The 26,575-nt window shown below is 38.1% G+C and overlaps 2 protein-coding genes across 16 annotated transcripts in view; one reads left to right on the top strand and one right to left on the bottom strand.

The window, feature by feature from the left end:
* LOC125779099 (glutamate receptor ionotropic, kainate 2) overlaps positions 1 to 26,575 on the bottom strand; it is a 2,985,835-nt gene that overhangs the window by 1,356,154 nt on the left and 1,603,106 nt on the right. The window lies entirely within an intron of this gene.
* LOC125779187 (uncharacterized) lies at positions 24,064 to 25,212 on the top strand. Its single transcript, XM_049459832.1, has one exon. It carries the CDS (start codon positions 24,083 to 24,085, stop codon positions 24,638 to 24,640), a length of 558 nt encoding a protein of 185 aa, XP_049315789.1. The 5' UTR covers positions 24,064 to 24,082; the 3' UTR covers positions 24,641 to 25,212.

The following is a 26,575-nucleotide window of genomic DNA, read 5'->3' as shown; positions in this document are numbered from 1 at the left end:
CCGTATAAAATACAGCTCGTGCAAGAACTGAAGCCGAACGATCTGCCACAACGTCGAATTTTCAGTGAATGGGCCCTAGAAAAGTTGGCAGAAAATCCGCTTTTTTATCGACAAATTTTGTTCAGCGATGAGGCTCATTTCTGGTTGAATGGCTACGTAAATAAGCAAAATTGCCGCATTTGGGGTGAAGAGCAACCAGAAGCCGTTCAAGAACTGCCCATGCATCCCGAAAAATGCACTGTTTGGTGTGGTTTGTACGCTGGTGGAATCATTGGACCGTATTTTTTCAAAGATGCTGTTGGACGCAACGTTACGGTGAATGGCGATCGCTATCGTTCGATGCTAACAAACTTTTTGTTGCCAAAAATGGAAGAACTGAACTTGGTTGACATGTGGTTTCAACAAGATGGCGCTACATGCCACACAGCTCGCGATTCTATGGCCATTTTGAGGGAAAACTTCGGACAACAATTCATCTCAAGAAATGGACCCGTAAGTTGGCCACCAAGATCATGCGATTTAACGCCTTTAGACTATTTTTTGTGGGGCTACGTCAAGTCTAAAGTCTACAGAAATAAGCCAGCAACTATTCCAGCTTTGGAAGACAACATTTCCGAAGAAATTCGGGCTATTCCGGCCGAAATGCTCGAAAAAGTTGCCCAAAATTGGACTTTCCGAATGGACCACCTAAGACGCAGCCGCGGTCAACATTTAATAGAAATTATCTTCAAAAAGTAAATGTCATGAACCAATCTAACGTTTCAAATAAAGAACCGATGAGATTTTGCAAATTTTATGCGTTTTTTTTTTTTTAAAAGTTATCAAGCTCTTAAAAAATCACCCTTTACAAAAATCTTTTATTTGGGTATAATCTATTTTCTTTATTTCTTTTAGTTCATAGATGATATAAGGTAACACTGATTATTTGACAGACTGCAACCCTTTAGTTGTTGGTTAATAAATGGATTTGCACAATAAGTTTAATATTGAAATAAATTTATTTTTGCAATATACTTATAATGTAAAATAATAAGTAAAAACGAATTAGTGAAGTGCTACATAGTGAACATAAAAAAGGAAAATATAAGTGTAAAATTAATTTTAAATCGAAAAAATACTTAATTTTAATAGTGGATGGAGTCATGAAGTTCACGCAAGTGAGGAAAGTTTTCTGATCGCCATTCCCTTGGGAGTGGCCAGAAACGATTCTTTTACATATGACTCAAGCAGCTCACGACTTCCGGTCTTTGACCAAGTATCCTCTGGGTAGCCTAAGAACATCCGTTCGAAGGCGAACTAAAGTGAGAAGGCTAAACATCCCCTACATAGGGTTGTGCGCTGGGTTTGGGACCCGCCACGCAAAAAACACCCCCAATGCAAAACCACCAACAGCCTCAGATGAGAGACCGCCCTTTTGACGACGACCATGGCAAACGAATTAAGGACTATGATTTGAGGTGCATGCCTGGAATGTCCGGTCCCTTAATTGGGAAGGTGCCGTTGCCCAGCTGGTTCATGTCCTCGTGAAAATAAAGGCTGACATCACCACCGTCCAAGAAATGCGATGGACGGGACAATAACAGTTACTGGTAGGTCCTTGCAGCATTTACTACAGTGGCCATATAAAGGAGCGCAAGTTTGGTGTGGGATTCGTGGTGGGAGAGAGACTCCGTCGCCGAGTACTATCATTCACTCCGGTGAATGAACGTCTAGCCACAATCCGCATCAAAGCGAGGTTCTTCAACATATCGCTGAGAGAAGGGCGATGCGATCAAAACTACCTCAAAATCGTGCTTGGCGACTTCAACGCCAGGGTGGGCAAAGAAGTTGGTACTACGGTCAGTAAATTCAGCCTACACGAGGAAACATCCTCAAATGGGTTGAGGCTGATCGTCTTCGCCGGGGCCCGAAATATGGTTATCTGTAGTACTAGATTCCAGCATAAGAAGATTCATCAAGCTACCTGGCTGTCTCCGGATCGAAAAACCACCAACCAGATCGATCATGTTGTGATAGACGGAAGACACGTCTCCAGTGTTTTAGATGTGCGTGCGCTCCGTGGTCTTAACATCGACTCGGACCACTATCTTGTTGCAGCTAAGATTCGCATCCGCCTCTGTGCAGCAAAAAACGCACGCCAACAAACAAAAAGAACGTTCGACGTCGAGAAGCTGCAATCACAACACACAGCTGAACGATTTTCTACTCGGCTTGCACTCCTGCTCTCTGAGAGCACTCGTCAACAACTTGGTATAGGGGAACTGTGCGACGGCATTTCAAACTCCTTACGTACAGCTGCAACCGAAACCATTGGTTTTCGGAAAGTGCAAAAGAACAGCTGGTACGACGAGGAGTGCCGTGTTGCTGCGGAGAGAAAACAGGCTGCCTACTTCGCAACGTTACGATCGACCACACCACGTGCAGGATGGGATAGATACCGAGAGTTGAAGAGGGAAGCGAGACGCATTTGCAGACAGAAAAAGAAAGAGGCCAAAATGCGTGAGTACGAAGAGCTTGATAAGCTGGCCGACAGGGGTAATGCTCGAAAATTCTACAAAAAAATGCGACGACTTACAGAAGGTTTCAAGACCGGAGCATACTCCTGTAGAACCCCCAAAGGTGATCTAGTTACCGATGCCCAGAGCATACTTAGATTATGGAGGGAACACTTCTGCAGCCTGCTGAATGGCAGTGAACGCACAACGCCAGGAGAAGGCGAACCCGATTCCCCAATCGATGACGATGGAGCAGACGTTCCATTACCCGACCATGAAGAAGTTCGAATAGCAATTGCCCGTCTGAAGAACAACAAAGCGGCAGGGGCCGTCGGATTGCCGGCCGAGCTATTCAAACACGGCGGCGAAGAACTGATAAGGAGCATGCATCAGCTTCTTTGTACAACATGGGCGGACGAATGCATGCCCAACGATTGGAATCTAAGTGTGCTCTGCCCAATCAATAAAAAAGGAGACCCCACAATCTGCGCCAACTACCGTGGGATTAGCGTCCTCAACATCGCGCACAAGGTTCTATTGAGCGTATTCTGTGAAAGATTAAAGCCCACCGTCAACAAACTGATTGGATCTTATCAGTGTGGCTTTAGACCTGGAAAATCAACAACCGACCAGATATTCACCATGCCCCAAATCTTGGAAAAGACCCGTGAAAGGAGAGTCGACACACACCACCTATTCGTCGATTTCAAAGCTGGTTTCGACAGCGCGAAAAGGAGCTCCCTCTATGCCGCGATGTCTGAATTTGGTATCACCGCAAAACTAATACGGCTGTGTAAACTGACGTTGAGCAATACCAAAAGCTCCGTCAGGATCGGGAAGGACCTCTCCGTGCCGTTCGGTACCAAACGAGGTTTCAGAGAAAGCGACTCCCTATCGTGCGACTTCTTCAATCTGCTGCTGGAGAAAATTGTTCGAGCTGCAGAATTAATCGAGCAGGTACAGTACCCGTCGCGGGAAGTAGAGGAAGAGGAAGACCTCCACTCCGTTGGAAGGACCAAGTGGAAAAGGACCTGGCTTCGCTTGGAAAATCCAATTGGCGCCACGTAGCGAAGAGAAGAAACGACTGGCGCGCTGTTGTTGACTCGTAACCGTAACCGTGTAAGCGGTGTCTACGCCAGTAAAGAAGAAGAAGAATTTTCAACTCTTATCTGACCATACCCATTTTATTCCCGAAATCCTGGGACGGTATACTAAAGTTGTCCCAACAAAAATACAATAAGAGATATTGACGAAAGCATAAAGGAACTCAATGATATAATAACTAAAGCAGCTGTCTTAGCAAAACCAAACAAAAGCATTATCAAATTGCCCAAAGAACAACTCTAAGCATTCAATCTAACCCAACATAGCCAACGAGTCGCACCAGGTTTTTAAAATTTCACCTTCGGAAATTATTAGATTCAAAAAAGAACTTGATTAAAAAAGTCGCCAAGGCAGAATAATAATGCATTACCCTAAAAATGCTAAATGAGGTGCTATTTTTGCTCTTCAATGCAATTCTTAGTTTTGGATACTATCTAATTTCATGGAAAAGCTCGCAGATTATTCTTATAGATAAACCTGGGAAAGCCTTAACACAGCCGTCATACAGACCAATCAGTCTCCTCCCTTGTCTTTCTAAAATATGAAAACATGTTTCAAAGATATTTTCTTTTCTGCATGAAAATTATATAACACCAACGCTCTAACTCGGATTTCGTGCAAAACATAGCACGATAGAGCAAGTAAATAGAATTATTAAAGAAATGAGTAAAGAATTTGAGCGCAGAGAGTACTATTCAGTTCTATTTCTAAACACGGCTCAAGCGTTTGTTAGGGTGTGGCATGAAGGCTTTTTATAAAAGATTAAAAAAATTCTACCTTTAGATTTCTTTTATACATTGGAGTCTTATTTCAATAATAGACAATTTGTGGTTAAAGTAGGAGATTCCAATCTGATGAACGACAGATAAGGGCTGGTGTATCACATCGCAGTATTTTAGACTCAACACTATATATCATAAATACAGAAGATCTTCCAAACAGCTAATAACATATTGACTTCAACTTTTGCGGATGACACAGCTTTAGTGAGCTGTAACAAATGAATCATGGTAGGTAGGTAGGTGGGAGTGCAGCCCTGTTGTCTTTCGGGCTCAATTAGCACTAGCTGTGCCATTTTGATGCATTATTCGTAGACCTTTTATATTTGTTATCACGTTTCATTTTCTCTTTCAAACCATTTTGAGGTTTCGATTAAGCTACATATGTCCGATATGTTTTTAGTTGAAATTCATTCCAGGTTTGGTGCTTGATGGATATCAACTGTTCTATGTCGGATCTGTGATAGGGCTGGGCATTCTCAGAGAAAGTGGCGAATTGTTTCCTTGTTCCCTGCTATTCTGCAGCCTCGGAAGATGTTGTTGTAGGGCTTTCCCATTTTGGACGCATGTTCTCCAAATGGCCAGTGCCCTGCTATGGTAGCTATTACTCTGTAGATACTTTCCCTAGACCTATTTAATAAGTCGTTGGTTTTTTTTTGTCATACATATGCTGTCCATAATTGTTTAGTTATAATTGTTAGGAGAGTAAAACGCGTGTTGACTTAGCGACAGTATAAAACAAAAGAAGGAAGTTTATTGAATAATGAACTTAGCTTCTATTCATAATGACATCTGTAAGTCTTAGGAATATACAGAGTGTTTCGTAAGATTATAAATATACAATTTTCTTTTCGACACCTTCCCTAAATTGAATATTTATGTTTCGTTACAAAATTAATTTAGAAATGAGCGTTTTACAATAAGAAATAAATTTGAAACAGTAATACAATTCAGTTTTACTAATATTAAGATGAGAATAAATTACTTTAAGCCAAATTCATTTGACAGTTGTTTTGTTTTTGGCACAGATAATGCTTTTGTAAAAATATCGGCCATCATTTTATCGGTGCCAATATGGTATAACTTAATTTGGCCATCTTGAACCTTTTCTTTGATGAATTTTGATTTGATGTCTACATGCTTCGTTCTACTTGAGTATGAGTTATTTTCAGCTATGTATATAGCGCTCTTGTTATCGCAGAATAAGATCATAGATTTCCAAGCTTTGGGCACTAACTCTTTTTCAAATCGCTGAAGCTACTTAGATTGATTCTTGTGTAGCAGCCACCATAGGCATTAACTCGACTTCAGTAGATGATAAGGCTACAGTATGTTGCCGTTTGGTAGCCCACGAAATGGCAGCATTCTGAAAAGAAAAAAACATAGCCAGTTGTTGAGCGGCGATCACTTACATCATTTGCCCAGTCAGCGTCACAAAAACCAACGATTTCATCAAGACTCCTCTTATACACTAAGTTCTTGTCAATAGTTCCCTTGAGATAGCGCATGACTCGCTTTACTGCAGTCCAATGTCCCGTCCCTGGATTCGTGCTGTATCGGATTAACAAGTTGACAGCAAAGCATATATCAGGGCGCGTGACCTGGGCGGCAAACAGCAGACATCCAATAGATTGCTTATAGGGAACAGTAGTTATTTCCCTTTTTTCGTCGTCATTAGTTGGGCACATCTCCGCGGACAGCTTTTGGTTAACGTCGAGGGGTGTACTTACAGGATTGCATTCCTCCATTCCGAAACGTCGAATTACATCGGCAATGTAGGAAGATTGCCCAATCTTCAGAGTACCTTCTTTGAAAATTTCAGCTATACGCATTTCCAAAACCGAAGATGCTGCACCTAGATCCTTCATTTTGAAAGTTTCAGAGAGCTTATTTTTTAGTTTATTCAACAGCTTTGTATCATTGGCGAATAGGATGACATCATCCACGTAAACAGCGACGAATAGCATTTTTTTGTCAGCGACAAGAAAATACACGCATTGGTCGACGTTGCTGCGTTGCAAGCCGAAACTAACTAACGTTGAATTGAGCTTTATGTTCCAGACACGACTTGATTGCGTCAGACCATATAACGATTGCAGACGCGACCGGATCCATCATCAAAGCCACTTGGCTGAGTCATATAGATCTCTTCTTTAAGCTCGCCATATAAAAAAGCACTTACAGCATCCGTTTGGTAAACAGGAAGATTATATTTCACCGCAAGAGCAAGCAAAAAACGAATTGATGTATATCGCACAACTTGTGCGAATGTCTCGTCATAATCGATGTGCTGCTTCTGGTTGAATCCTTTCACCACAAGCCTGGCTTTATAACTTTCTTTTGAAACCCCATTTTGACGGAATGGCTTTCTTTCCCATAGGCAGGGCTGATAGTTCCCAAGTGCCGTTGATATCATGAGATTCAATTTCATCAATCATTGCAGATTGCCAAAGTTTATGGTGTTCGCTTGCCATCGCTTCCTCCACAGTGTTTGGATCTGATGATACATATTCAGTTACGCAGAGATTATAATTTGGTCGTAACATATTCCGCAATCGCTCAGAGCGACGGAGTCCTTCATTGTTCAAATCTCTTATTTTTTCGCGCTCCATTGTTTATTCATGATTCCCTTCTGTATGCGAATGACTACTACCTAAAGTTTCACCACTACCAACTTCTGTTGGCAATTCTTTCACATATTCCCACTCTGAATTGGCAACGGAAGTTGGCTCTGGTAACTATAAATTAACCGTATTTGTCATTGCATCTATAGCTGGAGGATTTTGATTAATTTGATTTTCAATAAAAACTACATCACAGCTAACAATAATATTTTTCGCTATAGGATCATACAATCTGTATGCTTTGATTAGGTACTGTAGCCTACTGTAGCCCGCGTTTTTCTTTGGCTACGTGAACCATTGCTTTGCAACCAAAGACTTTGAGGTGTTTCAAGTTTGGTCTTTTTCCTGACCACAACTTTTCCGTACTCAGATTGTTACCTCTGCATGGTATACGATTCAGTAGATATGCCGCAGTTACAGCAGCCTCAGCCCGGAATCTATCCTCCAAGCTTGCATCTAGCAGCATGCATCTGATTTTTTCCGTTATTGTCCGATTTAGCCTCTCTGCAACGCCATTCTGTTTGGGGTACACCCCCAATCGTTTTCTGATGGATAATGCCATATTTCGAAAGATATTTGTTGAACACTTCATTTATATATTCGCGACCATTGTCCGTTCGGAGAACTTTTATATATTTCAAAGATTGATTCTGCACCATTGCTTTGAATTTTACAAATTTATTCAAGACAGCTGTTTTTGATTTAATTGGGATAACAAACACTTTTCTGGAATAGTCATCCACAAACGTTAACAAATAGCGCGCACCAGAAAATGAGTTAACATTTAATGGACCCATTACATCACTATGTATTAGTTCCAAAGGTTGTTGAGTACGCTGCCCTTTTTCGCTGTGTAACGCTCTGGTTTGCTTGCCTTTTATGCAAACCACATATTTGTCGTTACCACTGGTTGTAATTTTAACACTTTCCGAAGCATTTTGGATGGCTGTGACACTTTCTCGACAGACATGCGACCTATGCGGCTTTGCCATAAGTTATAGCTTGCGACGTCCCTCGCTGCATTATCTCGCTGCACACAGTTCAGACGATAAAGACCATTTATTTTGCTCTCAGTTCCAATTAGTTGTTGGTCCTCGTTTAATATTTTGGCACGATTCCAATAACTTTGGCGGAGGGGTAAAAAACCGAATTTCCGTATAAATGGGGTATCTACGGATAGGGGAGCTTCTCTATTGGAGGAATATCCAAAATAATATAAAAATAACTAATATTTTTTAAAATATTTACGTTTAAAAATTCAAAAACTTGCACTAGGAACCCATGTTATTTCTCCATGTTTCACTAATTTTTTCACGTTTTTTACTATGTATATTCAAATATACACTCTAAGCATTGAAATAAGCTCACATTCCACATTTATTTTGTAATTTTTCAGCAAAATTTAGTAATTTAAAAATCACTTGTCAAATTTATGGCTGAAAAGTTTACAGTGCTTATATTCACGAGGAAAACCAGTATTGCCACACCTTAAAAACCAAAAGTGAAGGATTTTTCAGCGTTTCACAGCGTTTTCTTTGTTTCTATGTACTTTCGAGTGATACTTTTTTCTTTATTAACTATAAAAAAACTATAAAGAAGATTTTTGAATATGTGAACACTTTTCCATATACATACATATATGAATATATGAAAAATATGTGATTTATATTTAATAAACACAGATAAGTAAAATCGTGTCATAATATTATAATATTACGAGCGAATACCCGGGGTGACTGAAGTACTTTTGCGTGTTACTCCTTTCTGCGTTAGCGGCCTTCGACCGCGCTTTAAAAAAATAACCCTGGCCGAGCGAATACCCGGGGTGACTGAAGTACTTTCGCGTAGTACTTCTTTCTGCGTTGGTGGCCTTCGGCCGCGCTCTAAAAAAATTACCCTGGCCGAGCGAATACCCGGGGTGACTGAAGTACTTTCGCGTAGTACTTCTTTCTGCGTTGGTGGCCTTCGGCCGCGCTCTAAAAAAATTACCCTGGCCGAGCGAATACCTGGCGTGACAAAAGTATTTTCGCGTAGTACTTCTTTCTGGCCGAGCGAATACCCGGGGTGACTGAAGTACTTTTGCGTGTTACTCCTTTCTGCGTTAGCGGCCTTCGGCCGCGCTTTACAAAAATAACCCTGGCCGAGCGAATATCCGGGGTGACTGAAGTCCTTTCGCGTAGTACTTCTTTTTGTGTTGGCGGCCTTCGGCCGCGCTCTAAAAAAATAACCCTGGCCAAGCGAATACCCGGGGTGACTGAAGTACTTTCGTGTAGTACTCCTTTCTGCGTTAAAAATAAAAAAAATATTGACTTTTTGTTATAAAGTGGATAAAGTGTTTATAGTTAATTTTTGTTATCATGCACTCATATTGAAACAAATTTTGAGTTTTCGTTATAAATTGGATAAAATTGGTTATTTTATCTGTCAGCGACTTCCATTTATTTTTGATGATACATTGCTTTGTATTGTAGGTGACGATATACATATTATTGTATTTAAAGTATAATATTAGTATGAGTGCATAATAACGAAAAAATATAACTACTTTATATCCAACATTGAAACAAAATTTAAGTTTTCGTGATAAAATGGATAAATTTGGGTTATTATATCTTTCAGCGATTTCCATTTATTTTTGATGATACATTGCTTTGTATTTTAGGCGACAATATATATATAATATTAAATTTAAATATGAGTTTTGGGTATAAAGTGGTTATATTTTTCGGTTATCATGCACTCATATTGAAACAAAATTTGAGTTTCGTACTGTACCGTATACTTTACACTTTATTACGTAATATTATTACATAATATTACTTATACATATTATTATATAATATTACTTATTTGCTTAATAAATTTAAAAAAAATATCCATATGCATGAATAGAGGAATTTTTGCGAAAAAGAGGAATTTCAGCAAATTGCCTTATCATCACATGGCAGCGCTCCAATGAGGTTCAAACGACTGTAAAATGTAATTTTTAATATAAAGATTTTTTAGGTAAAAAACCTGCTAAAAGTGTAAAATGTTCTTTTATTTAGAAGATTATAGTGTAATTTAATTAATTTGAAGAAAAAAATGTGAATAAACTGTGTTTATCGTGGTGAAACAGCTTCTTGAAATGTTCGAATTTTGCGATTTTTTGAACTTTAAGGTCGAATATCTGGTAAACTAAGCGTTTGCGAACCCTTTAACCCTATATGTTTTTTTAATCAGGAGGACTTCCAACGATACCTTCAAATCGCGGCGCCAAAGAAATCGGAATTGTGCCTGTTTACTTACTTATTTTGCTTTCACGATACTTGCTGCGGTTGGGTGTCTCGCCCAGGATTCTTTACCATTCACTGCACTTTTGATTGTTTCAATAGAATACCATTAAACTTATTTTAATGAGCTTATTTTATTCCGTAGCCCACTTGACTTTATCTTATAAAAAACCACTTAGATGTATTTTTGCAAATAATCTTTTAATTTATTGTGTGCAAAAGAACACGTTGATTGCTTTTAGCAAAAGCCCGCTTTGGATGTATTTAGTAAAAATATCAGAAAACACTTGGAACGTATGTATTTAGTAAAAATATCAGTAAACACTTTTGAACGTATGTATTTAGTGAAAATATCAGAAAGCACTTTTGAACGTATGTATTTAGTGAAAATATCTTGTAAAAAACACGTTGTTGTCAGCACTCGCTTCACTCTTGCGGACCGCCGGAGAATATATTGTCGTTACGAACGAGAATCGAAAAAAGGGCCTTTGCTCGTTACTGCTGATCCTTTTAAGGGCTGCTGAGTGGTGAATACGCTGTATAACGGCCTAACTGTATGATGTTGTCATGTGTTTTGTCTTCATGTGTGATGTATTCGTGTGTGGTGTCTTCATGTGTGGATCGTGTTGGTGTCGTGTATTATCGCCCAAGGACGTGTGTTGAGGGGGGGGCGCTAACTCATCTAGCCAGTGCCAATATTTTGCACCAATTGTCTTTAAAATGGAGTTCTTTCCCACTGTCTGTCATTTGACTCACCGAAAGTAAATTCGCACATAAACTAGGCACGGCAATACAGTTAGTAAGACATAGATTTTATCCTGTCGAGATGCCCCGTAAGAATGTTAACGCAACTATTAAAAATGCTGAGTACGTTCCTAGTTTATGTGCGAATTTACTTTCGGTGAGTCAAATGACACACAATGGGAAAGAAAAAATATTGTAAGCAATAAGCTGTCACTTCAGCAGTTTGACAGCGCAGTTTTCATTTCGATGAAAATTACGAAGAGGCAACATATCCCATTTACACATATGCCGACGGCATTTTCATTTCGGTAATATGAAATTTAGAAGAGCGAGTATTAAGACGGTTGTGATGTCTTATATTATAAAAATAGAATAAAGTATATTTTCAAAATAACATTTTTCAAAAAAATTAATATTTAGTTTAATATTGTTAATTTACAGAATAATTATGGAATGAGCGAAGTCTTTAATTTAATAAACTTATACAAGCATAAATTAAAATATCATTTCTCATTTTAAATTTATTATTTTAATTGGTATATAAAATTTATGCCACAATTATTATATAGTAGTCCAAAAATATTAATTCTTATTTTCCCAGAAATACATTTGTAAAAAAAGAGCATGCAAAGCATGCGCTACATCAGCCCAAACCTACCTACCCTACGCCTTTGCGCAAATGATTATATTATGATAACAAATGCCCACATACAGATTTGGCAATGGCAATAGCAATAGATTTGACAGTTAGTAAGACATAGATTTTATCCTATCGAGATGCCCCATTATGTTTAATAGCTAGAGAGAGTTGCACATCGCCAGTGCATTCAACATCAATTTTGTTATTGTCAGCGACAATAACTCTCTTGTTTATCGCGCGTTTTCTGTTTGTCATGCATTTGTTGCCTTTTACCATATGTTGAGAACAGAATTAAGAATAATCTTTAGTTATTTTATAAAAATATATTTCTCTTGGATTCCTCCAAGGTTTCTTTATTTAAATATACATATACAGTGAATCAATAAAGTTTAGGTACAGTAACAATTTAGAGCTAAAATCGTTGAAACAACTAATTTCAACAAAAGTTTTAAGAACACCGTTATGTACATTCCAAGAACTGCATTATGCTCAACGTTACTGAGTGAATAGTATGCCGTTATCTGTCTTGTGGCGCCACTTATACGCTGTGAATTAAAAAAGCAGTCAGAAAGTAATCAAAATAGTTTAGGTACACTTCATTCATCGTGTCATATTGTTTTGGTTTTTGTTGCGTTCGGTTAATTTTTTTAGTTATTTGTTTAAGCTGGACAGTAAACTAGACATATGTAGTCAAGTGTGAAAGTGTAAAACTATAAAAATTTATTGTATTTATTTGCTGAAATAAAAAAAAATGGGCCGCGGTTTACAAATTTCGCTCGAAGTAAGAAAATTAATATTAAAATTATATTTGGAAAATAAAACTCTACGGGAAATCGGAACAATAGTAGGGAAACGACATTCAAGTGTTTATAATATTATAAAATCGTACACAACTAACGGAGATCTAAATATAAAACATAGGTCTGGCAGACCTAAAGTTTTAACGCCCTGCGAAGAACGTAATGCCATCACTGCTGTCAAGCGAAATCCTCGTATTTCAGCAGTAAAGATTACAAATAATATAAACGTGGAATTTCAAAAAAATGTAAATCCTCAAACTGTGAGAAATGTGCTGCACAAAGCTGGGTATTACGGACGAACTGCGCGACGTAAACCATTCATATCAAAAGCAAATAAGAAAAAAAGATTACAATTTCAAAATTCAACATTTTTGGGTCGGACGGAGTAATAAAAGTGTGGAGGCGTGCCAATGCAGAGATGCAAGAAAATAACTTAATACCTACAGTGAAACATGGTGGGGGAAACATCATGGTATGGGGATGCATGGCTGCATCAGGCGTGGGTAATTTGGAGTTTATAACAGATAAAATGAACAAATTTATGTATCTGGATATTCTGAAAAAAAATTTGCGCCCAAGCGTGCAAAAACTGGGTCTCGACAGCAGCCAATTTCTTTTTCAACAAGATAACGACCCTAAACACACGTCGTATCTAGTCCGTGAATGGCTCCTATATAACTGCAAGCAACTCCAAACGCCACCACAATCACCCGACATTAATCCTATAGAGCACATATGGGATTTGATAGAAAAAAGGATTCGAAAACACAATATTTCGTCTAAGGATACCTTAAAAGCCGCTATCGGAATTGAATGGGCCAAAATTACAAAGTCTGACACTAATGTGCTAGTAAAAAGCATGCATCGCCGTTTACAAGCAATAATTAAAGCTAAAGGAGGTCCCACAAAGTATTAAAATGATATTATCTTTTTTGTATAAATCATATTTTAATTTCTTTTCGTTTTTGTACCAAAACTTTATTGACGTTAAATCAATGGAATTTATGTTTTTGTTGTTATATTTTGTTGTGTTTATAGAAAAAAGTGACTGATTTTAAAATAAATGCATTAAAATATGTTCGTTATTGGAATTGACAAAAAAAATATTATTTTTTTTACAAAGTTAAATGAATAAATTATAGGTTTATTAGAGAAAATGCCTTTGTACCTAAACTTAATTGATTCACTGTATATTGTATGTTTACACGATGGACAATATATTACTGGCTATGCCAATGATTATACATATTTAAACTGAGAACAATTGTTGTATGCGCGTCACTCTTTTATAGCAGTGCAGTCAACTCCTGTCGGCTTCTGATTGGCTAATTCCGGTGGTGTGGCATATTGGATAATGTCATGGTTGTTGTTGTTGGTCACGTGGTGGCTGTACATTCCTGTCTGATGATGTCCCTCCATGTGTTTGTGTGCTGATCACGTTGCACATGCGTGATGTGGTATTGGCTTGTTGTTGGTCACGTGGCAGCTGTACATTCCTGTCTGATGATGTCCCTCCATTTGTTTGTGTGGTGATCACGTTGCACATGCGTGATGTGGTATTGACTTGTTGTTGTTGGTCATATATGTATGGCTAGGTGTTAACTACAGCCGCAATCGACATACCAGTCTTCGTTGTTGTGCATATTAGCATAAAGCGATGAAGCAAAAAGAACCTGACTTTTTTGTTTTTGTTTGTCGTTTTTCACTATTTTCTTACGACAGTTTTTCTTATGTGCCCTAGTTGCTTGCACGAATGACAGCGAACTTTTGAAAATGTTTTTGCTTTTGTATAAAGAGCATTTTCGGCACCTTGCTTTGCATCAAATTTTGCATCTTGTAAAAGTAGATTTTTCACAGCGTCTACAGTGAGCATTTTCTTGGAGTTTTTGACAGCGAGCACTAGCGCTTGAAACTCATTGGGCAACCCAGCTAACATGAGTGATGCGGTTAGTTCATCATCAATTTTTAGACCTGCGTTTCTCACTTTAAATGCAGTCATTATCATTGAGTTTACATGCTCTTGCACAGTCTCGCAGTCTGACAGCTTGAGTTGTACCAATTGCTTCAACACTTCCACCTTGCGCGTCAAACCTTTATCTTCATAGGCTTCCATAAGTGCTTCCCTCGCGTTTTTAGCTGATGTTTTATCTGCAAAGTGACCGAAATTATTTGGCTCCACCAGCATCGTGATTTCAGCTAGTGTTTTTTCATTAGCATCACGATCAGCCACAGTTGCAGTGACAGGCAAACCATTCTGGACCATTTTCCAGTGGCCTTTTATGACCAAATATTATTTTGCCTGGCATTTCCAGACATCAAAATTTTCACGACCACGAAGTCGTTCGACGGGTACCGAAAAAACGTTCCACATTATTTAAATTGTAAAATATATTCCAAATCAAAAGTCAATACATTAAGTTAACACACAGAACCATTTTTTAAATTAACTTTGTGTGGCAAAGGCCCATAACCAGTTAGGAGAGTAAAACGCGTGTTAACTTGGCGACAGTATAAAACAGAAGAAGGAAGTTTATTGAATAATGAACTTAGCTTCTATTCATAATGACATCTGTAAGTCAAAGGAATATACAGGACGTTTCGTAAGATTATAAATGTACAATTTTGTTTTTCCATCTGTTATTTACAATTTGTTGAAATTGTCTCTTGATCTCTCTTTTAATCGATCCAAGCGGGCATGCTATTAGCTCCGCCTCGGATTCGTTAAGGAAAATTCTTGCCTTTGCCAACTCGTTACCAGTAATATCTACGCATGCTGCTCTTTGTATTCCATTTAATTTTCAAATATTGTATTGTTTGTTTAGCGCTGGCCACCATAACAGAGCTCCATATATAAGTATAGATTTTATGACAGCCGAATACATCCACATGATTATACTAGGCTCCAAATCTTGACGATTATCTTGCAAGTATAGTAGGCCATATATGTTTTATTTATTCTTTTTCCTATATTTTTTTCGGGGAAGTTTGGTGTCATCCTCCACCCCCAAGTATTTGACTGTTGGGGATAGAGGAAGCGCTGTACCGTTTGGTACCGGTAGTTGAAACCAATCAATTCTGTTTTGTTAGGGTGAATTGGTTCGTAGAGCTCTTTCCATAATATCGCTGACTGTTGAAGGAAACATGCCTGATATCAACAATATAATTATGTCTGCATATGCGACTGCTTTCATTCTTCCACCGTTTAATTGGATTAGTATTTCGTGCAGCGCTACAACCCATAGAAGCGGGGAGAGGACCCCTCCTTCAGGAGTCCCTCTACTCACATAACTTCTTTGTGTTGCAGCGCCATTTGATGCTAAATGAATCGTATAGCATCAAGTACATTAGCGCTTGATGCTGTTATTATCGCGCTTAAGTTCTGTCAAGGAATGGCTAGCCAACTGGCGAATAAATACGAGTATAAATGAACAAAAGTGTAAGTATGTTACATTACATATAATTATATTACATATAAAGTGCCATAACTAAGCACTAAGCTAAGATATAAAGCTATAATTTGGTACAGGGGATCGGGGTACCTGTAGGAAAAAAACTTTGAAAGAGTCAGTCCCTCCAAATAAGTTTAATGTACATATGTACAATTTGATGAGTACAAATCTTGTAAGAACTTCTACGGACCATGTGAAAATGGATAAAATATGAGAACAACCCGACTCACTCCCCGTATAACGATAGTGTTAAAAACTACTAAGAGCGCGATAAATCAATAACTTAATACGCCAGAGACATTAAATTTTAGCACCGAGATTAGGGTGTGCCATTCTGAGGCAACCTTTTTTTTCAACTGAAAAACAGGCTCAAAACTTTCAAAAATGTGTAAAAAAAAAACTCACTCAAAAGATGAGCTCCTAATATTAATATTAAGAGGAGCCTATTTCAAATTTTCTGTTTTCCATATAAATTACATAGAAAAAAATCTTTTTTTTTTTTGTGGTGGTTATTGTGCGGAGGTTTTATATGTGCCCCGATGGCTGCCGGTAGGGATGGTAAACTCGATTCCGATTCTACTCGAGAATCGAGTTTTCTCGTAAAATAATCGATTTTTCGAATGTCAAGAACCGATTCTTAATCGACTTCGACTGCTGTAGATCGATTCCGAAAAATCGATTAACGGAATTCTTTACATTCGTAAATTACGTATGAAAGGAATTCACTGGTTGAGAAAAGCTAACATGACGAATGAACATACCATAATGGTGTCAACTATATCAATTATTTAATTAAATAATCTAAAAATATTTTGAAATCTTATATATAAAAATGAAACCGTTTTCGTTGTCACGGCATCACGCGTGAATGGCTGAACCGATTTGGCTGATCTTTTTTTTGTTGTATTTGTTATTATTAGGAGAAGGAAAACCCCTAAAAACAGCCCTTTTCTTTTTCCCATACAAACGTTTTATTTTGTATATACATACATACATACATATGTATGTACATATGTAAGTAAAACTCCATGAAATCAGAAGTTGTTCGCTGTGGATCTGGAAAGGGTTAGATATAAAAAAAACCATATACTTTTCCTAAGGAAAAGTCCAAAAATTGGAAATTTCTAAAAATTGACTTTTCATACACTTCGTTCAATTTTGGTCGCTTGCTTTTTTTTGCGGCTATTTAAAAGAAAAATTATTGAAAATTATTCAGTGAAAACTTTATGTGTGTTTCAAACGAAGTGATCAATTACAGATTGAAATTTCTTACGAAGCAACGAAGGCATCGCGCTAATATCGGTCGGCATTCTTTTTGCCATCAACGTATGGCAGCTCAAGACACAAGAACTTCATGAGACTCCCAGGATGCGATGACATATGTGCGGAATTATGGATCGCTGTCAATCAGCAAGCGATCATTACGATGTCACATCAAGACTTTTCAAACAACAGCTACGATGTTTGATGGAGTTTATCTTGAAGCAACGTATGTATTATATACAAGTATGGTGCAGTCAGATGCTGGATGTACTCTGCTGAGTTGCAAAAAAGAGGTTTCCCGCACGCACACATTCTTCCTTGAATGGTGGATGGTGATTACACCAGATCAAATTGATGAAATCATTTCTGCGGAAATTCCTCATGCAGAGAAGGATCCATTATTCAACGAAGTGATGAAAACCAATATGGTGCATGGACCTTGCGGACACCACTTGCAATAAATGCACGAAACACTATCCACGTGCTTTTCTTTCGGAAACGCAAACTGGAAATGATGGATATCCACTCTATCGTCGTAGCTCATCAGACGACAATGGCAGGACATTTACCATTCAACTTAGAGTAGTGAATATCGAAGTCGACAACATATGGATCGTACCATATTCGCCACTATTGTCTAATTCACATTCAAAACTCTTGCTAATGTTTGATATTGTAGTTTGGTGAAATCGACTTTTCCGACTGTTGTGCGTTTCGCAGTTCATTTGGAGAATGGCTAAAGAGTGTTTTTCAACCGAGAGAATACAGTACAGCTAGCGGAAACACTTCCAACAACAAAATTTACATTGACGAGTTTTTTCTCAACCTGCGTCAGTGATTCGTTTGTGAGAACATTGCTCTATTTGGAAATGCTTTGATATTATGCATGGAATGCATCGCCGAAGAAATAGGTACGCAGAAAGCAAGGCCAACCAATAGATTGACATCCAGGTGTGTTCTCAACTAACTCCTTAAGACGAATTTACATAATCCACCCGAAAAACTACGATTGCTAATACCTTCGGTTGCTATTAATAAATGTATGTCGTTCGGTTTGATTTGAGTCATTGCACACACTTTTCGCGATGGTCATTTCGACATATCAGCCTTCAAATCCGCGTCAATTATGGAACACGAACAAAAGTAAATTGCCGAAGACATTTTACATCATATTCGTTAAGAATTGGAAATAGGCAAATTTCGGTTCCAGTGGTTTGATATTAATTCCACCTGCCTTTTGGTCAATTCACTTCAACGAAATATGAACTCATCACGAATGTTTATGCCAAACTGGCCAAATTATCGTAACTACGATTGCATGGGTGCGCGCCAATTATACGTGGCGTTTTCCCGAGTTGGAAAACCATCTTCTCTGTACATTTACACACCGGAATAGAAACCAAAAAATGTTGTTTATCAAACTGCGTTTCATTAAAAAAAAATTTAGAAAAATCGAAAATAAATGATTTTTAACACAACGTAAACGGATGGTTTTTACGGCAAGAAAACCCCGAATAATTGCCAGAAAATCCCTAAAACAGCCATTTTCTTTTTCCCATACAAACGAATGTTTGTTTGTTTATTAGTAACGCTAAGGGAACGACGGAACCAATCTTGATGAAATTTTCAGAGAATGTTCTGTGTGAATCGGGGAAGGTTTAGAAATAAAAAAACCTGTATGCTTTTCGTGAGGAAAAGTCGGAAAATTGGACGATTCCAAAAAGAAAATTGTTTCCATTCAAATTTTTTTTGTTTTGTTTTTCAATTATTTGAATCGTTCAAATTTCTCGTTTGCTTCAAAAATTTTTGAAAATTATTCAGTGAAAATGTTATGTGTGTTGCACACAAAGTGATCAATTACAGATTGAAATTTGTAATATCGGTCGGTGTTCTTTTTGGCATCAACATAAGTACATTAGCAACGCAAGGCACTTGACCGAGTACTCCCAAGATGCAATGATACATACGTGTGGTATTGTGGATCGCGGTGAATCAGCAAGCGATCGTCACGATGTCACATCAAGACATTTCAAGCAACAGCTTCGATGGACTTTATCTGGAAGCAACGTATATATGTTGCGATTAGATACTAGATGTACTCTGTTGAGTGGCAAAAGAGAGGTTTGCCCCACGCACATATTCCTTTTTGGATGGTGGTTACACCAGATGAAATTGATGAAATCATTTCTGCTGAAATTAAATTCCTGATGCAGAGAAAGATCCAGTATTATACGAAGTGATGAAAACCATTATGGTTCATGGGCCTTGCGGATATCACAATCCCACTTCGATTTGTATGTCTGACAATAAATCTACCAAACACTATCCACGTGCTTTTCTTTCGGAAACACAAACAAGAAATGATGGCTGTACTGTATTGTACTTTATCGGCGTTGCTCACCACACGACAATGGCGGAACATTCAGCTTTCAATTTAGAAGAGTGAATAAATATCGAAGTTGACAACACACGGATCATACTATATTCACCACTGTTGTCTAATTCACATTCAAAAGTCATGTCAATGTTGAGTATCGCAGTTTGGGGTAATCGATAAAATACGTTTGTAAGTACATGACCAAAGGAAGCGACATGGCGGTTATTGGTCTTGAACGATACGGTTGATACGTGAACTGCACCAAAGCACTTTGTAGCGCTTTCCGACTGTTGTGCGTCTCGCAGTTAATTTTGAGAATGGCCAAAGAATGTATTTCAACCCAGGGAATATAGTACAGCCAATGGAAACACCGCCAGCAACAAAATTAACATTTACGAGTTTTTGCTCAACTTTCGTTAGTGATCCGTTTATGAGGACATTCGGAAATACCTCGATATTATGCATGGAATGCATCGTTGAAGAAATAATTACGCAGAAAGCAAGGGCAAGCAGTAGATGGACATCCAAGTGTGTTATCAATTAATGCATTAAGATGAATTTACACAATCCACCCGAAAAACGACGATTGTTTCTACCTTCGGTTGCTATTGATAAATGTACGCGGTTCAACTTCATATGAGTCATTGCGTACTGTGAATGATACGGTGTGTGCAACTTTTTGAGAAGCAAGCCAGCAATTACAATTGCTGGAAGATGATAATCACTGGAATTAAAATGACGTTCGCACACTTTTCACAATAATAATATCGACATATCAGCCTCTAAATCCGCGTCTATTATGAGATACTAACAAAACTGACATTGCCGAAGACATTTTACATCTAAAAATTGAATATGGATACATTACGGTTGATACTTCCGGTGGTTTGGTATCAATTCCATTTGCCGTTTATAGATTCACGAAAGATGAACTCATCAAGAATTGTTGAGACCTAAACTGGAAGATTCAAATTCAAATTCCGGGAGAATTGCACTCATACAAATCGATCGATCGTATTGACAATGAAGACGACGCCGTGAATTATCCAGTGGAGTTGGGCAAGAGTTATCCTGCGTTGGATTTCTAGGCTGACATTGTTAGTGGTGTTTACGCTGGTTCCAAGATAGACGAAATTATCTACAACTTCAAAGTTATGACTGTCAACAGTGACGTGAGTGCCAAGTCGCGAGTGCGACGACTGTTTGTTTGATGACAGGAGATATTTCGTCTTGCCCTCGTTCACTGCCAGACCCATTCGTTTTGCTTCCTTGTCCAGCCTGGAAAAAGCAGAACTAACGGCGCGGGTGTTGAGGCCGATAATATCAATATCATCGGCATACGCCAGCAGTTGTACACTCTTATAGAAGATGGTAACTTCTCTGTTGAGTTCTGCAGCTCGAACTATTTTCTCCAGAAGCAGGTTGAAAAAGTCGCACGATAGGGAATCACCTTGTCTGAAACGTCGTTTGGTATCGAACGGCTCGGAGAGGTCCTTCCCGATCCTGACGGAGCTTTTGGTCCCGCTCAACGTCAGTTTACACAGCCGTATTAGTTTTGCGGGGATACCAAATTCAGACATCGCGGCGTAAAGGCAGCTCCTTTTCGTGCTGCCGAAAGCAACTTTGAAATCGACGAATAGGTGGTGAGTGTCGATTCTCCTTTCACGGGTCTTTTCCAAGATTTGGCGCACGGTGAATATCTGGTCGGTTGTTGATTTGCCAGGTCTAAAGCCACACTGATAAGGTCCAATCAGTTCGTTGACGGTGGGCTTTAATCTTTCACACAATACGCTCGATAGAACCTTATATGCGATGTTGAGGAGGCTAATCCCACGGTAGTTGGCGCAGATTGTGGGGTCTCCTTTTTTATGGATTGGGCATAGCACACTTAAATTCCAGTCGTTGGGCATGCTTTCGGCCGACCATATTTTACAAAGAAGCTGATGCATGCTCCTTATCAGTTCTTCGCCGCCGTGTTTGAATAGCTCGGCGGCAATCCATCGGCCCCTGCCGCTTTGTTGTTCTTTAGGCGGGTGATTGCTATTCGAACTTCTTCATGGTCGGGTAATGGAACGTCTGCTCCATCGTCATCGATTCGGCAGGCAGCCTGTTTTCTCTCCGCTGCGACACGGCACTCTTCGTCGTACCAGCTGTTCTTTTGCACTTTCCGAAAACCAATGGTTTCGGTTGCAGCTGTACGTAAGGAGTCTGTAATGCCGTCCCACAGTTCCCTTATACCGAGTTGTTGACGAGTGCTCTCCGAGAGCAGGAGTGCAAGCCGAGTAGAAAATCGCTCGGCTGTCTGTTGTGATTGCAGCTTCTCGACGTCGAACCTTCCTTGTGTTTGTTGGCGTGCGTTTTTTGCTGCACAGAGGCGGGTGCGAATCTTAGCTGCTACAAGATAGTGGTCCAAGTCGATGTTAGGACCTCGGAGCGCACGCACATCTAAAACACTGGAGACGTGTCTTCCGTCTATCACAACATGATCGATCTGGTTGGTGGTTTTTCGATCCGGAGACAGCCAGGTAGCTTGATGAATCTTCTTATGCTGGAATCTAGTACTACAGATAACCATATTTCGGGCCCCGGCGAAGTCGATCAGCCTCAACCCATTTGGGGATGTTTCCTCATGGAGGCTGAATTTACCGACTGTAGTGCCAAAGATACCTTCTTTGCCCACCCTGGCGTTGAAGTCGCCAAGCACGATTTTGACATCGTGGCGGCGGCATCTCTCATAAGTGCGCTCCAAGCACTCAGCCGAAATACTATTAAAAATAAATATATATTTTCAAATACATATATGTACATATGTATGACATAAACAGACACATGCATTTACATGCAATGCGCATTCAAAAATAATAAAAATGAATGGGTAAACACAAGTCATAAATTTACAGATCAAATAAAATTAACACACACACATGCATTGAATTGTACAGATAAAAACAACCCCATAGTAATAACAATAGTCTAATGTTCGTAAACGAAGATTTTAATCTAAAATTTAATAGTTTAGTAAATAACATAAATGAAATATCTATGTAATTACATTAAAAAGGACGGAGGTTTTGAAAACAAATTAGCGTTAAGTATCGAAAATGGAATAAGTACAGTTGATCTCCTTTTTACACGGTTTTTTTTACACGGTGTTTTTGTGAACCTCCTAGTTACCCTTTTTTCACAGTTTTACTTTTTTTGCACGGGTTTTTCATTTTAGTTATATACTATTTTTGGAATAAAATTAAAATTTTGAATCTATTCGAATATATAAAGATTCATTATTCAAGCAAATGCAACTCTCAATTTTACGTACTTAAAAATACACTGCTGTTATTGGATGTCAAGAATTGACAAAAAAGGTAAACAAAGAAATGTTATAAGAAAACATAGCGACATGGCGTCCAAGCGAACAAAATTAAATTTAAAAGAAAAAAATAAAATTTTAGATGAATTAAAAGGGGGGGAAAGATTGCAACAATCTCAAAGCGTACAAATATAAATGAAGCAACAATTCCTACCATAAGGAAAAACGAAACAACGATAAGAAAAGTGGTTTCAGCCGCCAGTGCTGGGTGCTTTTTACATGGGTTTTATGTTCGCGATGTTGCAGTTTTGAAAGCAGAACGTGCCCTTTTGTGTTGGATTGAAGACCATGCGGTAAAGAGGATGCCTATTGCTACAAGATCTATAAAAGCAAAGATGCAACAATTTTATGTAACAATTAAAAACGAAGAGCCTTCCACATCAATAAATAGCAAACGATCCCATTTTAATGCCAGTAATGGCTGGTTACGAAACTTCTTGAAAAGAAATTCACTACACAATGTAAAAGTCACAGGAGAAGGAGCCTCAGCAGATGATCATGCGGCAAGAGCATTTCCTAAAGAGTTCTTAGAAGCAATAACGTTGGGAGGTTATGAGGCTCACCAAGTATTCAATGCAGATGAGACGGCACTCTTTTGCAAAAAATGCCTAGTCGCACTTATTTGGCAAAACAAGAAAATTCTGTGAAAGGTTTTAAAGTAGCAAAGGAGCGTATCACGTTGTTGTTATGTAGCAATGTATCAGGAGACAAAATGTTGAAACCTCTTCTTGTTTACAAAAATCTTAACCCTAGGGCCTTAAAAGGTCAGTTAGAATGCTTTGTTTTAAACACTGATATGTATTTTAATTCGCTAATTCGTTCCTCAGGTATCGACAAAACCAAGCTTCCGGTCCATTGGATGGCAAATAAAAAGGCTTGGGTCACAGCTTCACTTTTCAAGGACTGGTTTTTACAACATTTAGTACCTGAAGTCCGAGAGTATCTCCGTTCAAAACAACTTGATTTCAAAGTTTTACTAGTCATAGACAACGCTCCTGGTCATCCAGACATTTCTCATAAAAACGTGAAGATAATGTTTCTACCTCCTAATACAACGCTAATATCGCTAATACAACCACTCGATCAGGGCATTATTGCTACTTTTAAACGTTATTATGCGAAGCATTCTTTTCAACACATAATAAAAGAAATTGAATCAAATAATGAAATGAATGTAATATCTGCGTGGAAAGCGTTCGATATAAAAAACTGCATAGACTGCATTAGTTTCTCTGTAAGAGAAATTAAGAAAACCACTACAAATAGGTGCTGGAAAAACCTGTGGGCGGATGTAGCGGTAATGCATACTGAGAATGAGACATTATCTGAATATGCCGATATTTTCCAAGTTTCCCACACGATCGGAGGAGAAGGATTCCACGATATAACTATTGAAAATATCAATGAACTTTTCGAAAATGTTGTTATTTCCGATGATGAGATTTTGCAAAGTTTTGCAGAAAACTATTGTAATGACAACAAAGAGAATGAGGAGGACAGGGAAGAAGATTCGAGCGCTGCTGGCCTTAGTGCATCTTTGATCCAAAATGGGTTAAACATAGCGATGGAATTAGAAAATCATTTCCTCAACTTGGACCCAAACACGGAACGGTCTGCCAGATTCCAGCGCCAATTAAATGAAGCAGTAGAATGCTACCGTGAGCTGTATGAAGAAGTAAAAGCAAAGAAGACGCAGCGATTAATGACTGATTTTTTTAAACCTTAAACGTATTTTATATTATATCCATTTTGTTAACATTCCCAGAATACTTTTTATTTTTTCCTTTTAAAAGTAATACATATGTAAATAATACTATGAAAATCTACAATGTTTTAATTGTGTAAGTTCTCACTGCACAAATAGATAGATTCTTTTTTACACGTTTGCCTTTTTTACAAGATTTATTTCGTAAATTGGTCTTTATAGAAAGTTTTATATTAAAATCTGTCTATTTTTGCACGTTTTTTTTGTGCACGGGTAATTTACTGTCCCAGTTAACCGTGCAAAAAGGAGATCAATTGTATAGTAAAAGAAATTTTAATCAACATTAAATATGACATTAAATGGGCCAAAACTAAAATATTAAACTCTATGCTATTAAACAAAAATTAAATTAAAAGCGTAATAGAAAAGCTTAAAAAAGAAAGCATACCAATTTTGATTATAGAAGAGCCATTAGAACATGCCGAAAAAAATATTTTGAGCAATATTGCAACACTATTATATATCGTTAAAATACTTTTAACTGAAAAAATTACAACAGTATAAGAAATGCAGCCAGGCTTAATACTTTCAAACCATTTTAGTGGTATAATTAATACCGATACAAAAGAGCACAGAATAGTGGTACTTTCCTTATAAAGTTCCACAATACATCAAATTTAGGCGAAAGCATGTTCGGGGATATGTAACGGTGAATAGTATGTTACTATGAATGAATCGAGGTCGCTTGACGAATGTGTGGCTGCGTTTATGAATAAAAATGCTTCTGTTGTGAGATTTATGTCGGTATTCTGCGTGAGACGATTGTCTCATGTCTCTAATAGTGACTATAGTAATTTAGTGATTCTGTTAGTAAGGAGTCTCATTTTGGTATTCTGGCAGTTACAGTATAGTAGTATACTGTAAAGTACTACTAGTAGTATACTACTAGTAGTATGTCTCTAATAGTGACTATAGTAATTTAGTGATTCTGTTAGTAAGGAGTCTCATTTTGGTATTCTGGCAGTTACAGTATAGTAGTATACTGTAAAGTAGTATACTACTAGTAGTAGTATACTACTAGTAGTACAATCGTCTCACGCAGAATACCGATATTAGTATGTACATTTGGACTTCGCGACTTTGGCTGCCATGTTAACTTGTGATGTTTGTGCTATTTGAAACGATTCCGAATTTTCTTTGGTGATATGTTAACATGTGCACGCAGGTGTATGTATTGTATGTATGTATGTAAGCTGGTTTGTGTATTATTTGTTCGGCAATGTTATACAAATATACGTATTGTCCCACTGGATAACTAACGGCTTCGAACTTTGAATCTTTCAGTTTAAGTCATTAACATCGGTATTTTTGGCTGCTAAAATTGTGCGTGCACTCAAACAGTTACGATAATTTGGTTAATGTTCGGATAAACATTCGTGATAAGTTCATCTTTCGTTGAAGTGAATTGATGCGACTACAAACCGTCACAACATTGTGTCATTGGTAGTAAATCCGTGCTGCACCGAAAGAAACAAATAAACGAATCGCCGACTGTCATCGTGTTCTTTGCCGCCCAACACCTTTGCCCCCGAATCATCGTAAATAAGTAAGTATATCAGTATAAGTTAAGGTACACCTGTGGTCAAACGCTATAATCTAAGCTAAGCCTATTCTTGCACTCAATTCTCAATATGTGCGGTATGTGCGTGGCGTTCGCTGTCTTTTCAAATATACAATACCAATAAACAATAACTTCCGCATGGCTCGGTTTTCCCGCCAAGATCTGCAACTCGAAAGAACAATAAAAAGCCGTTTCTCCGTGGAGCAAAAAAAAGCTAGTCGAGTCAGGTCGAAGTCATTAAGCAATAAGTAATGTTCAAATATCATTGAACATGCTTACTTATCAACAAAGCCGAAATTCTACTAAATATAAATATCTATTTATATATTAATATA

This window comes from Bactrocera dorsalis, chromosome 6, assembly GCF_023373825.1.
Source record: "Bactrocera dorsalis isolate Fly_Bdor chromosome 6, ASM2337382v1, whole genome shotgun sequence".
Classification (NCBI taxonomy): Eukaryota; Metazoa; Arthropoda; class Insecta; order Diptera; family Tephritidae; genus Bactrocera; species Bactrocera dorsalis.
Note: the sequence above shows the minus strand (reverse complement) of the source record. Positions and strands in the feature narration are given on the sequence as shown.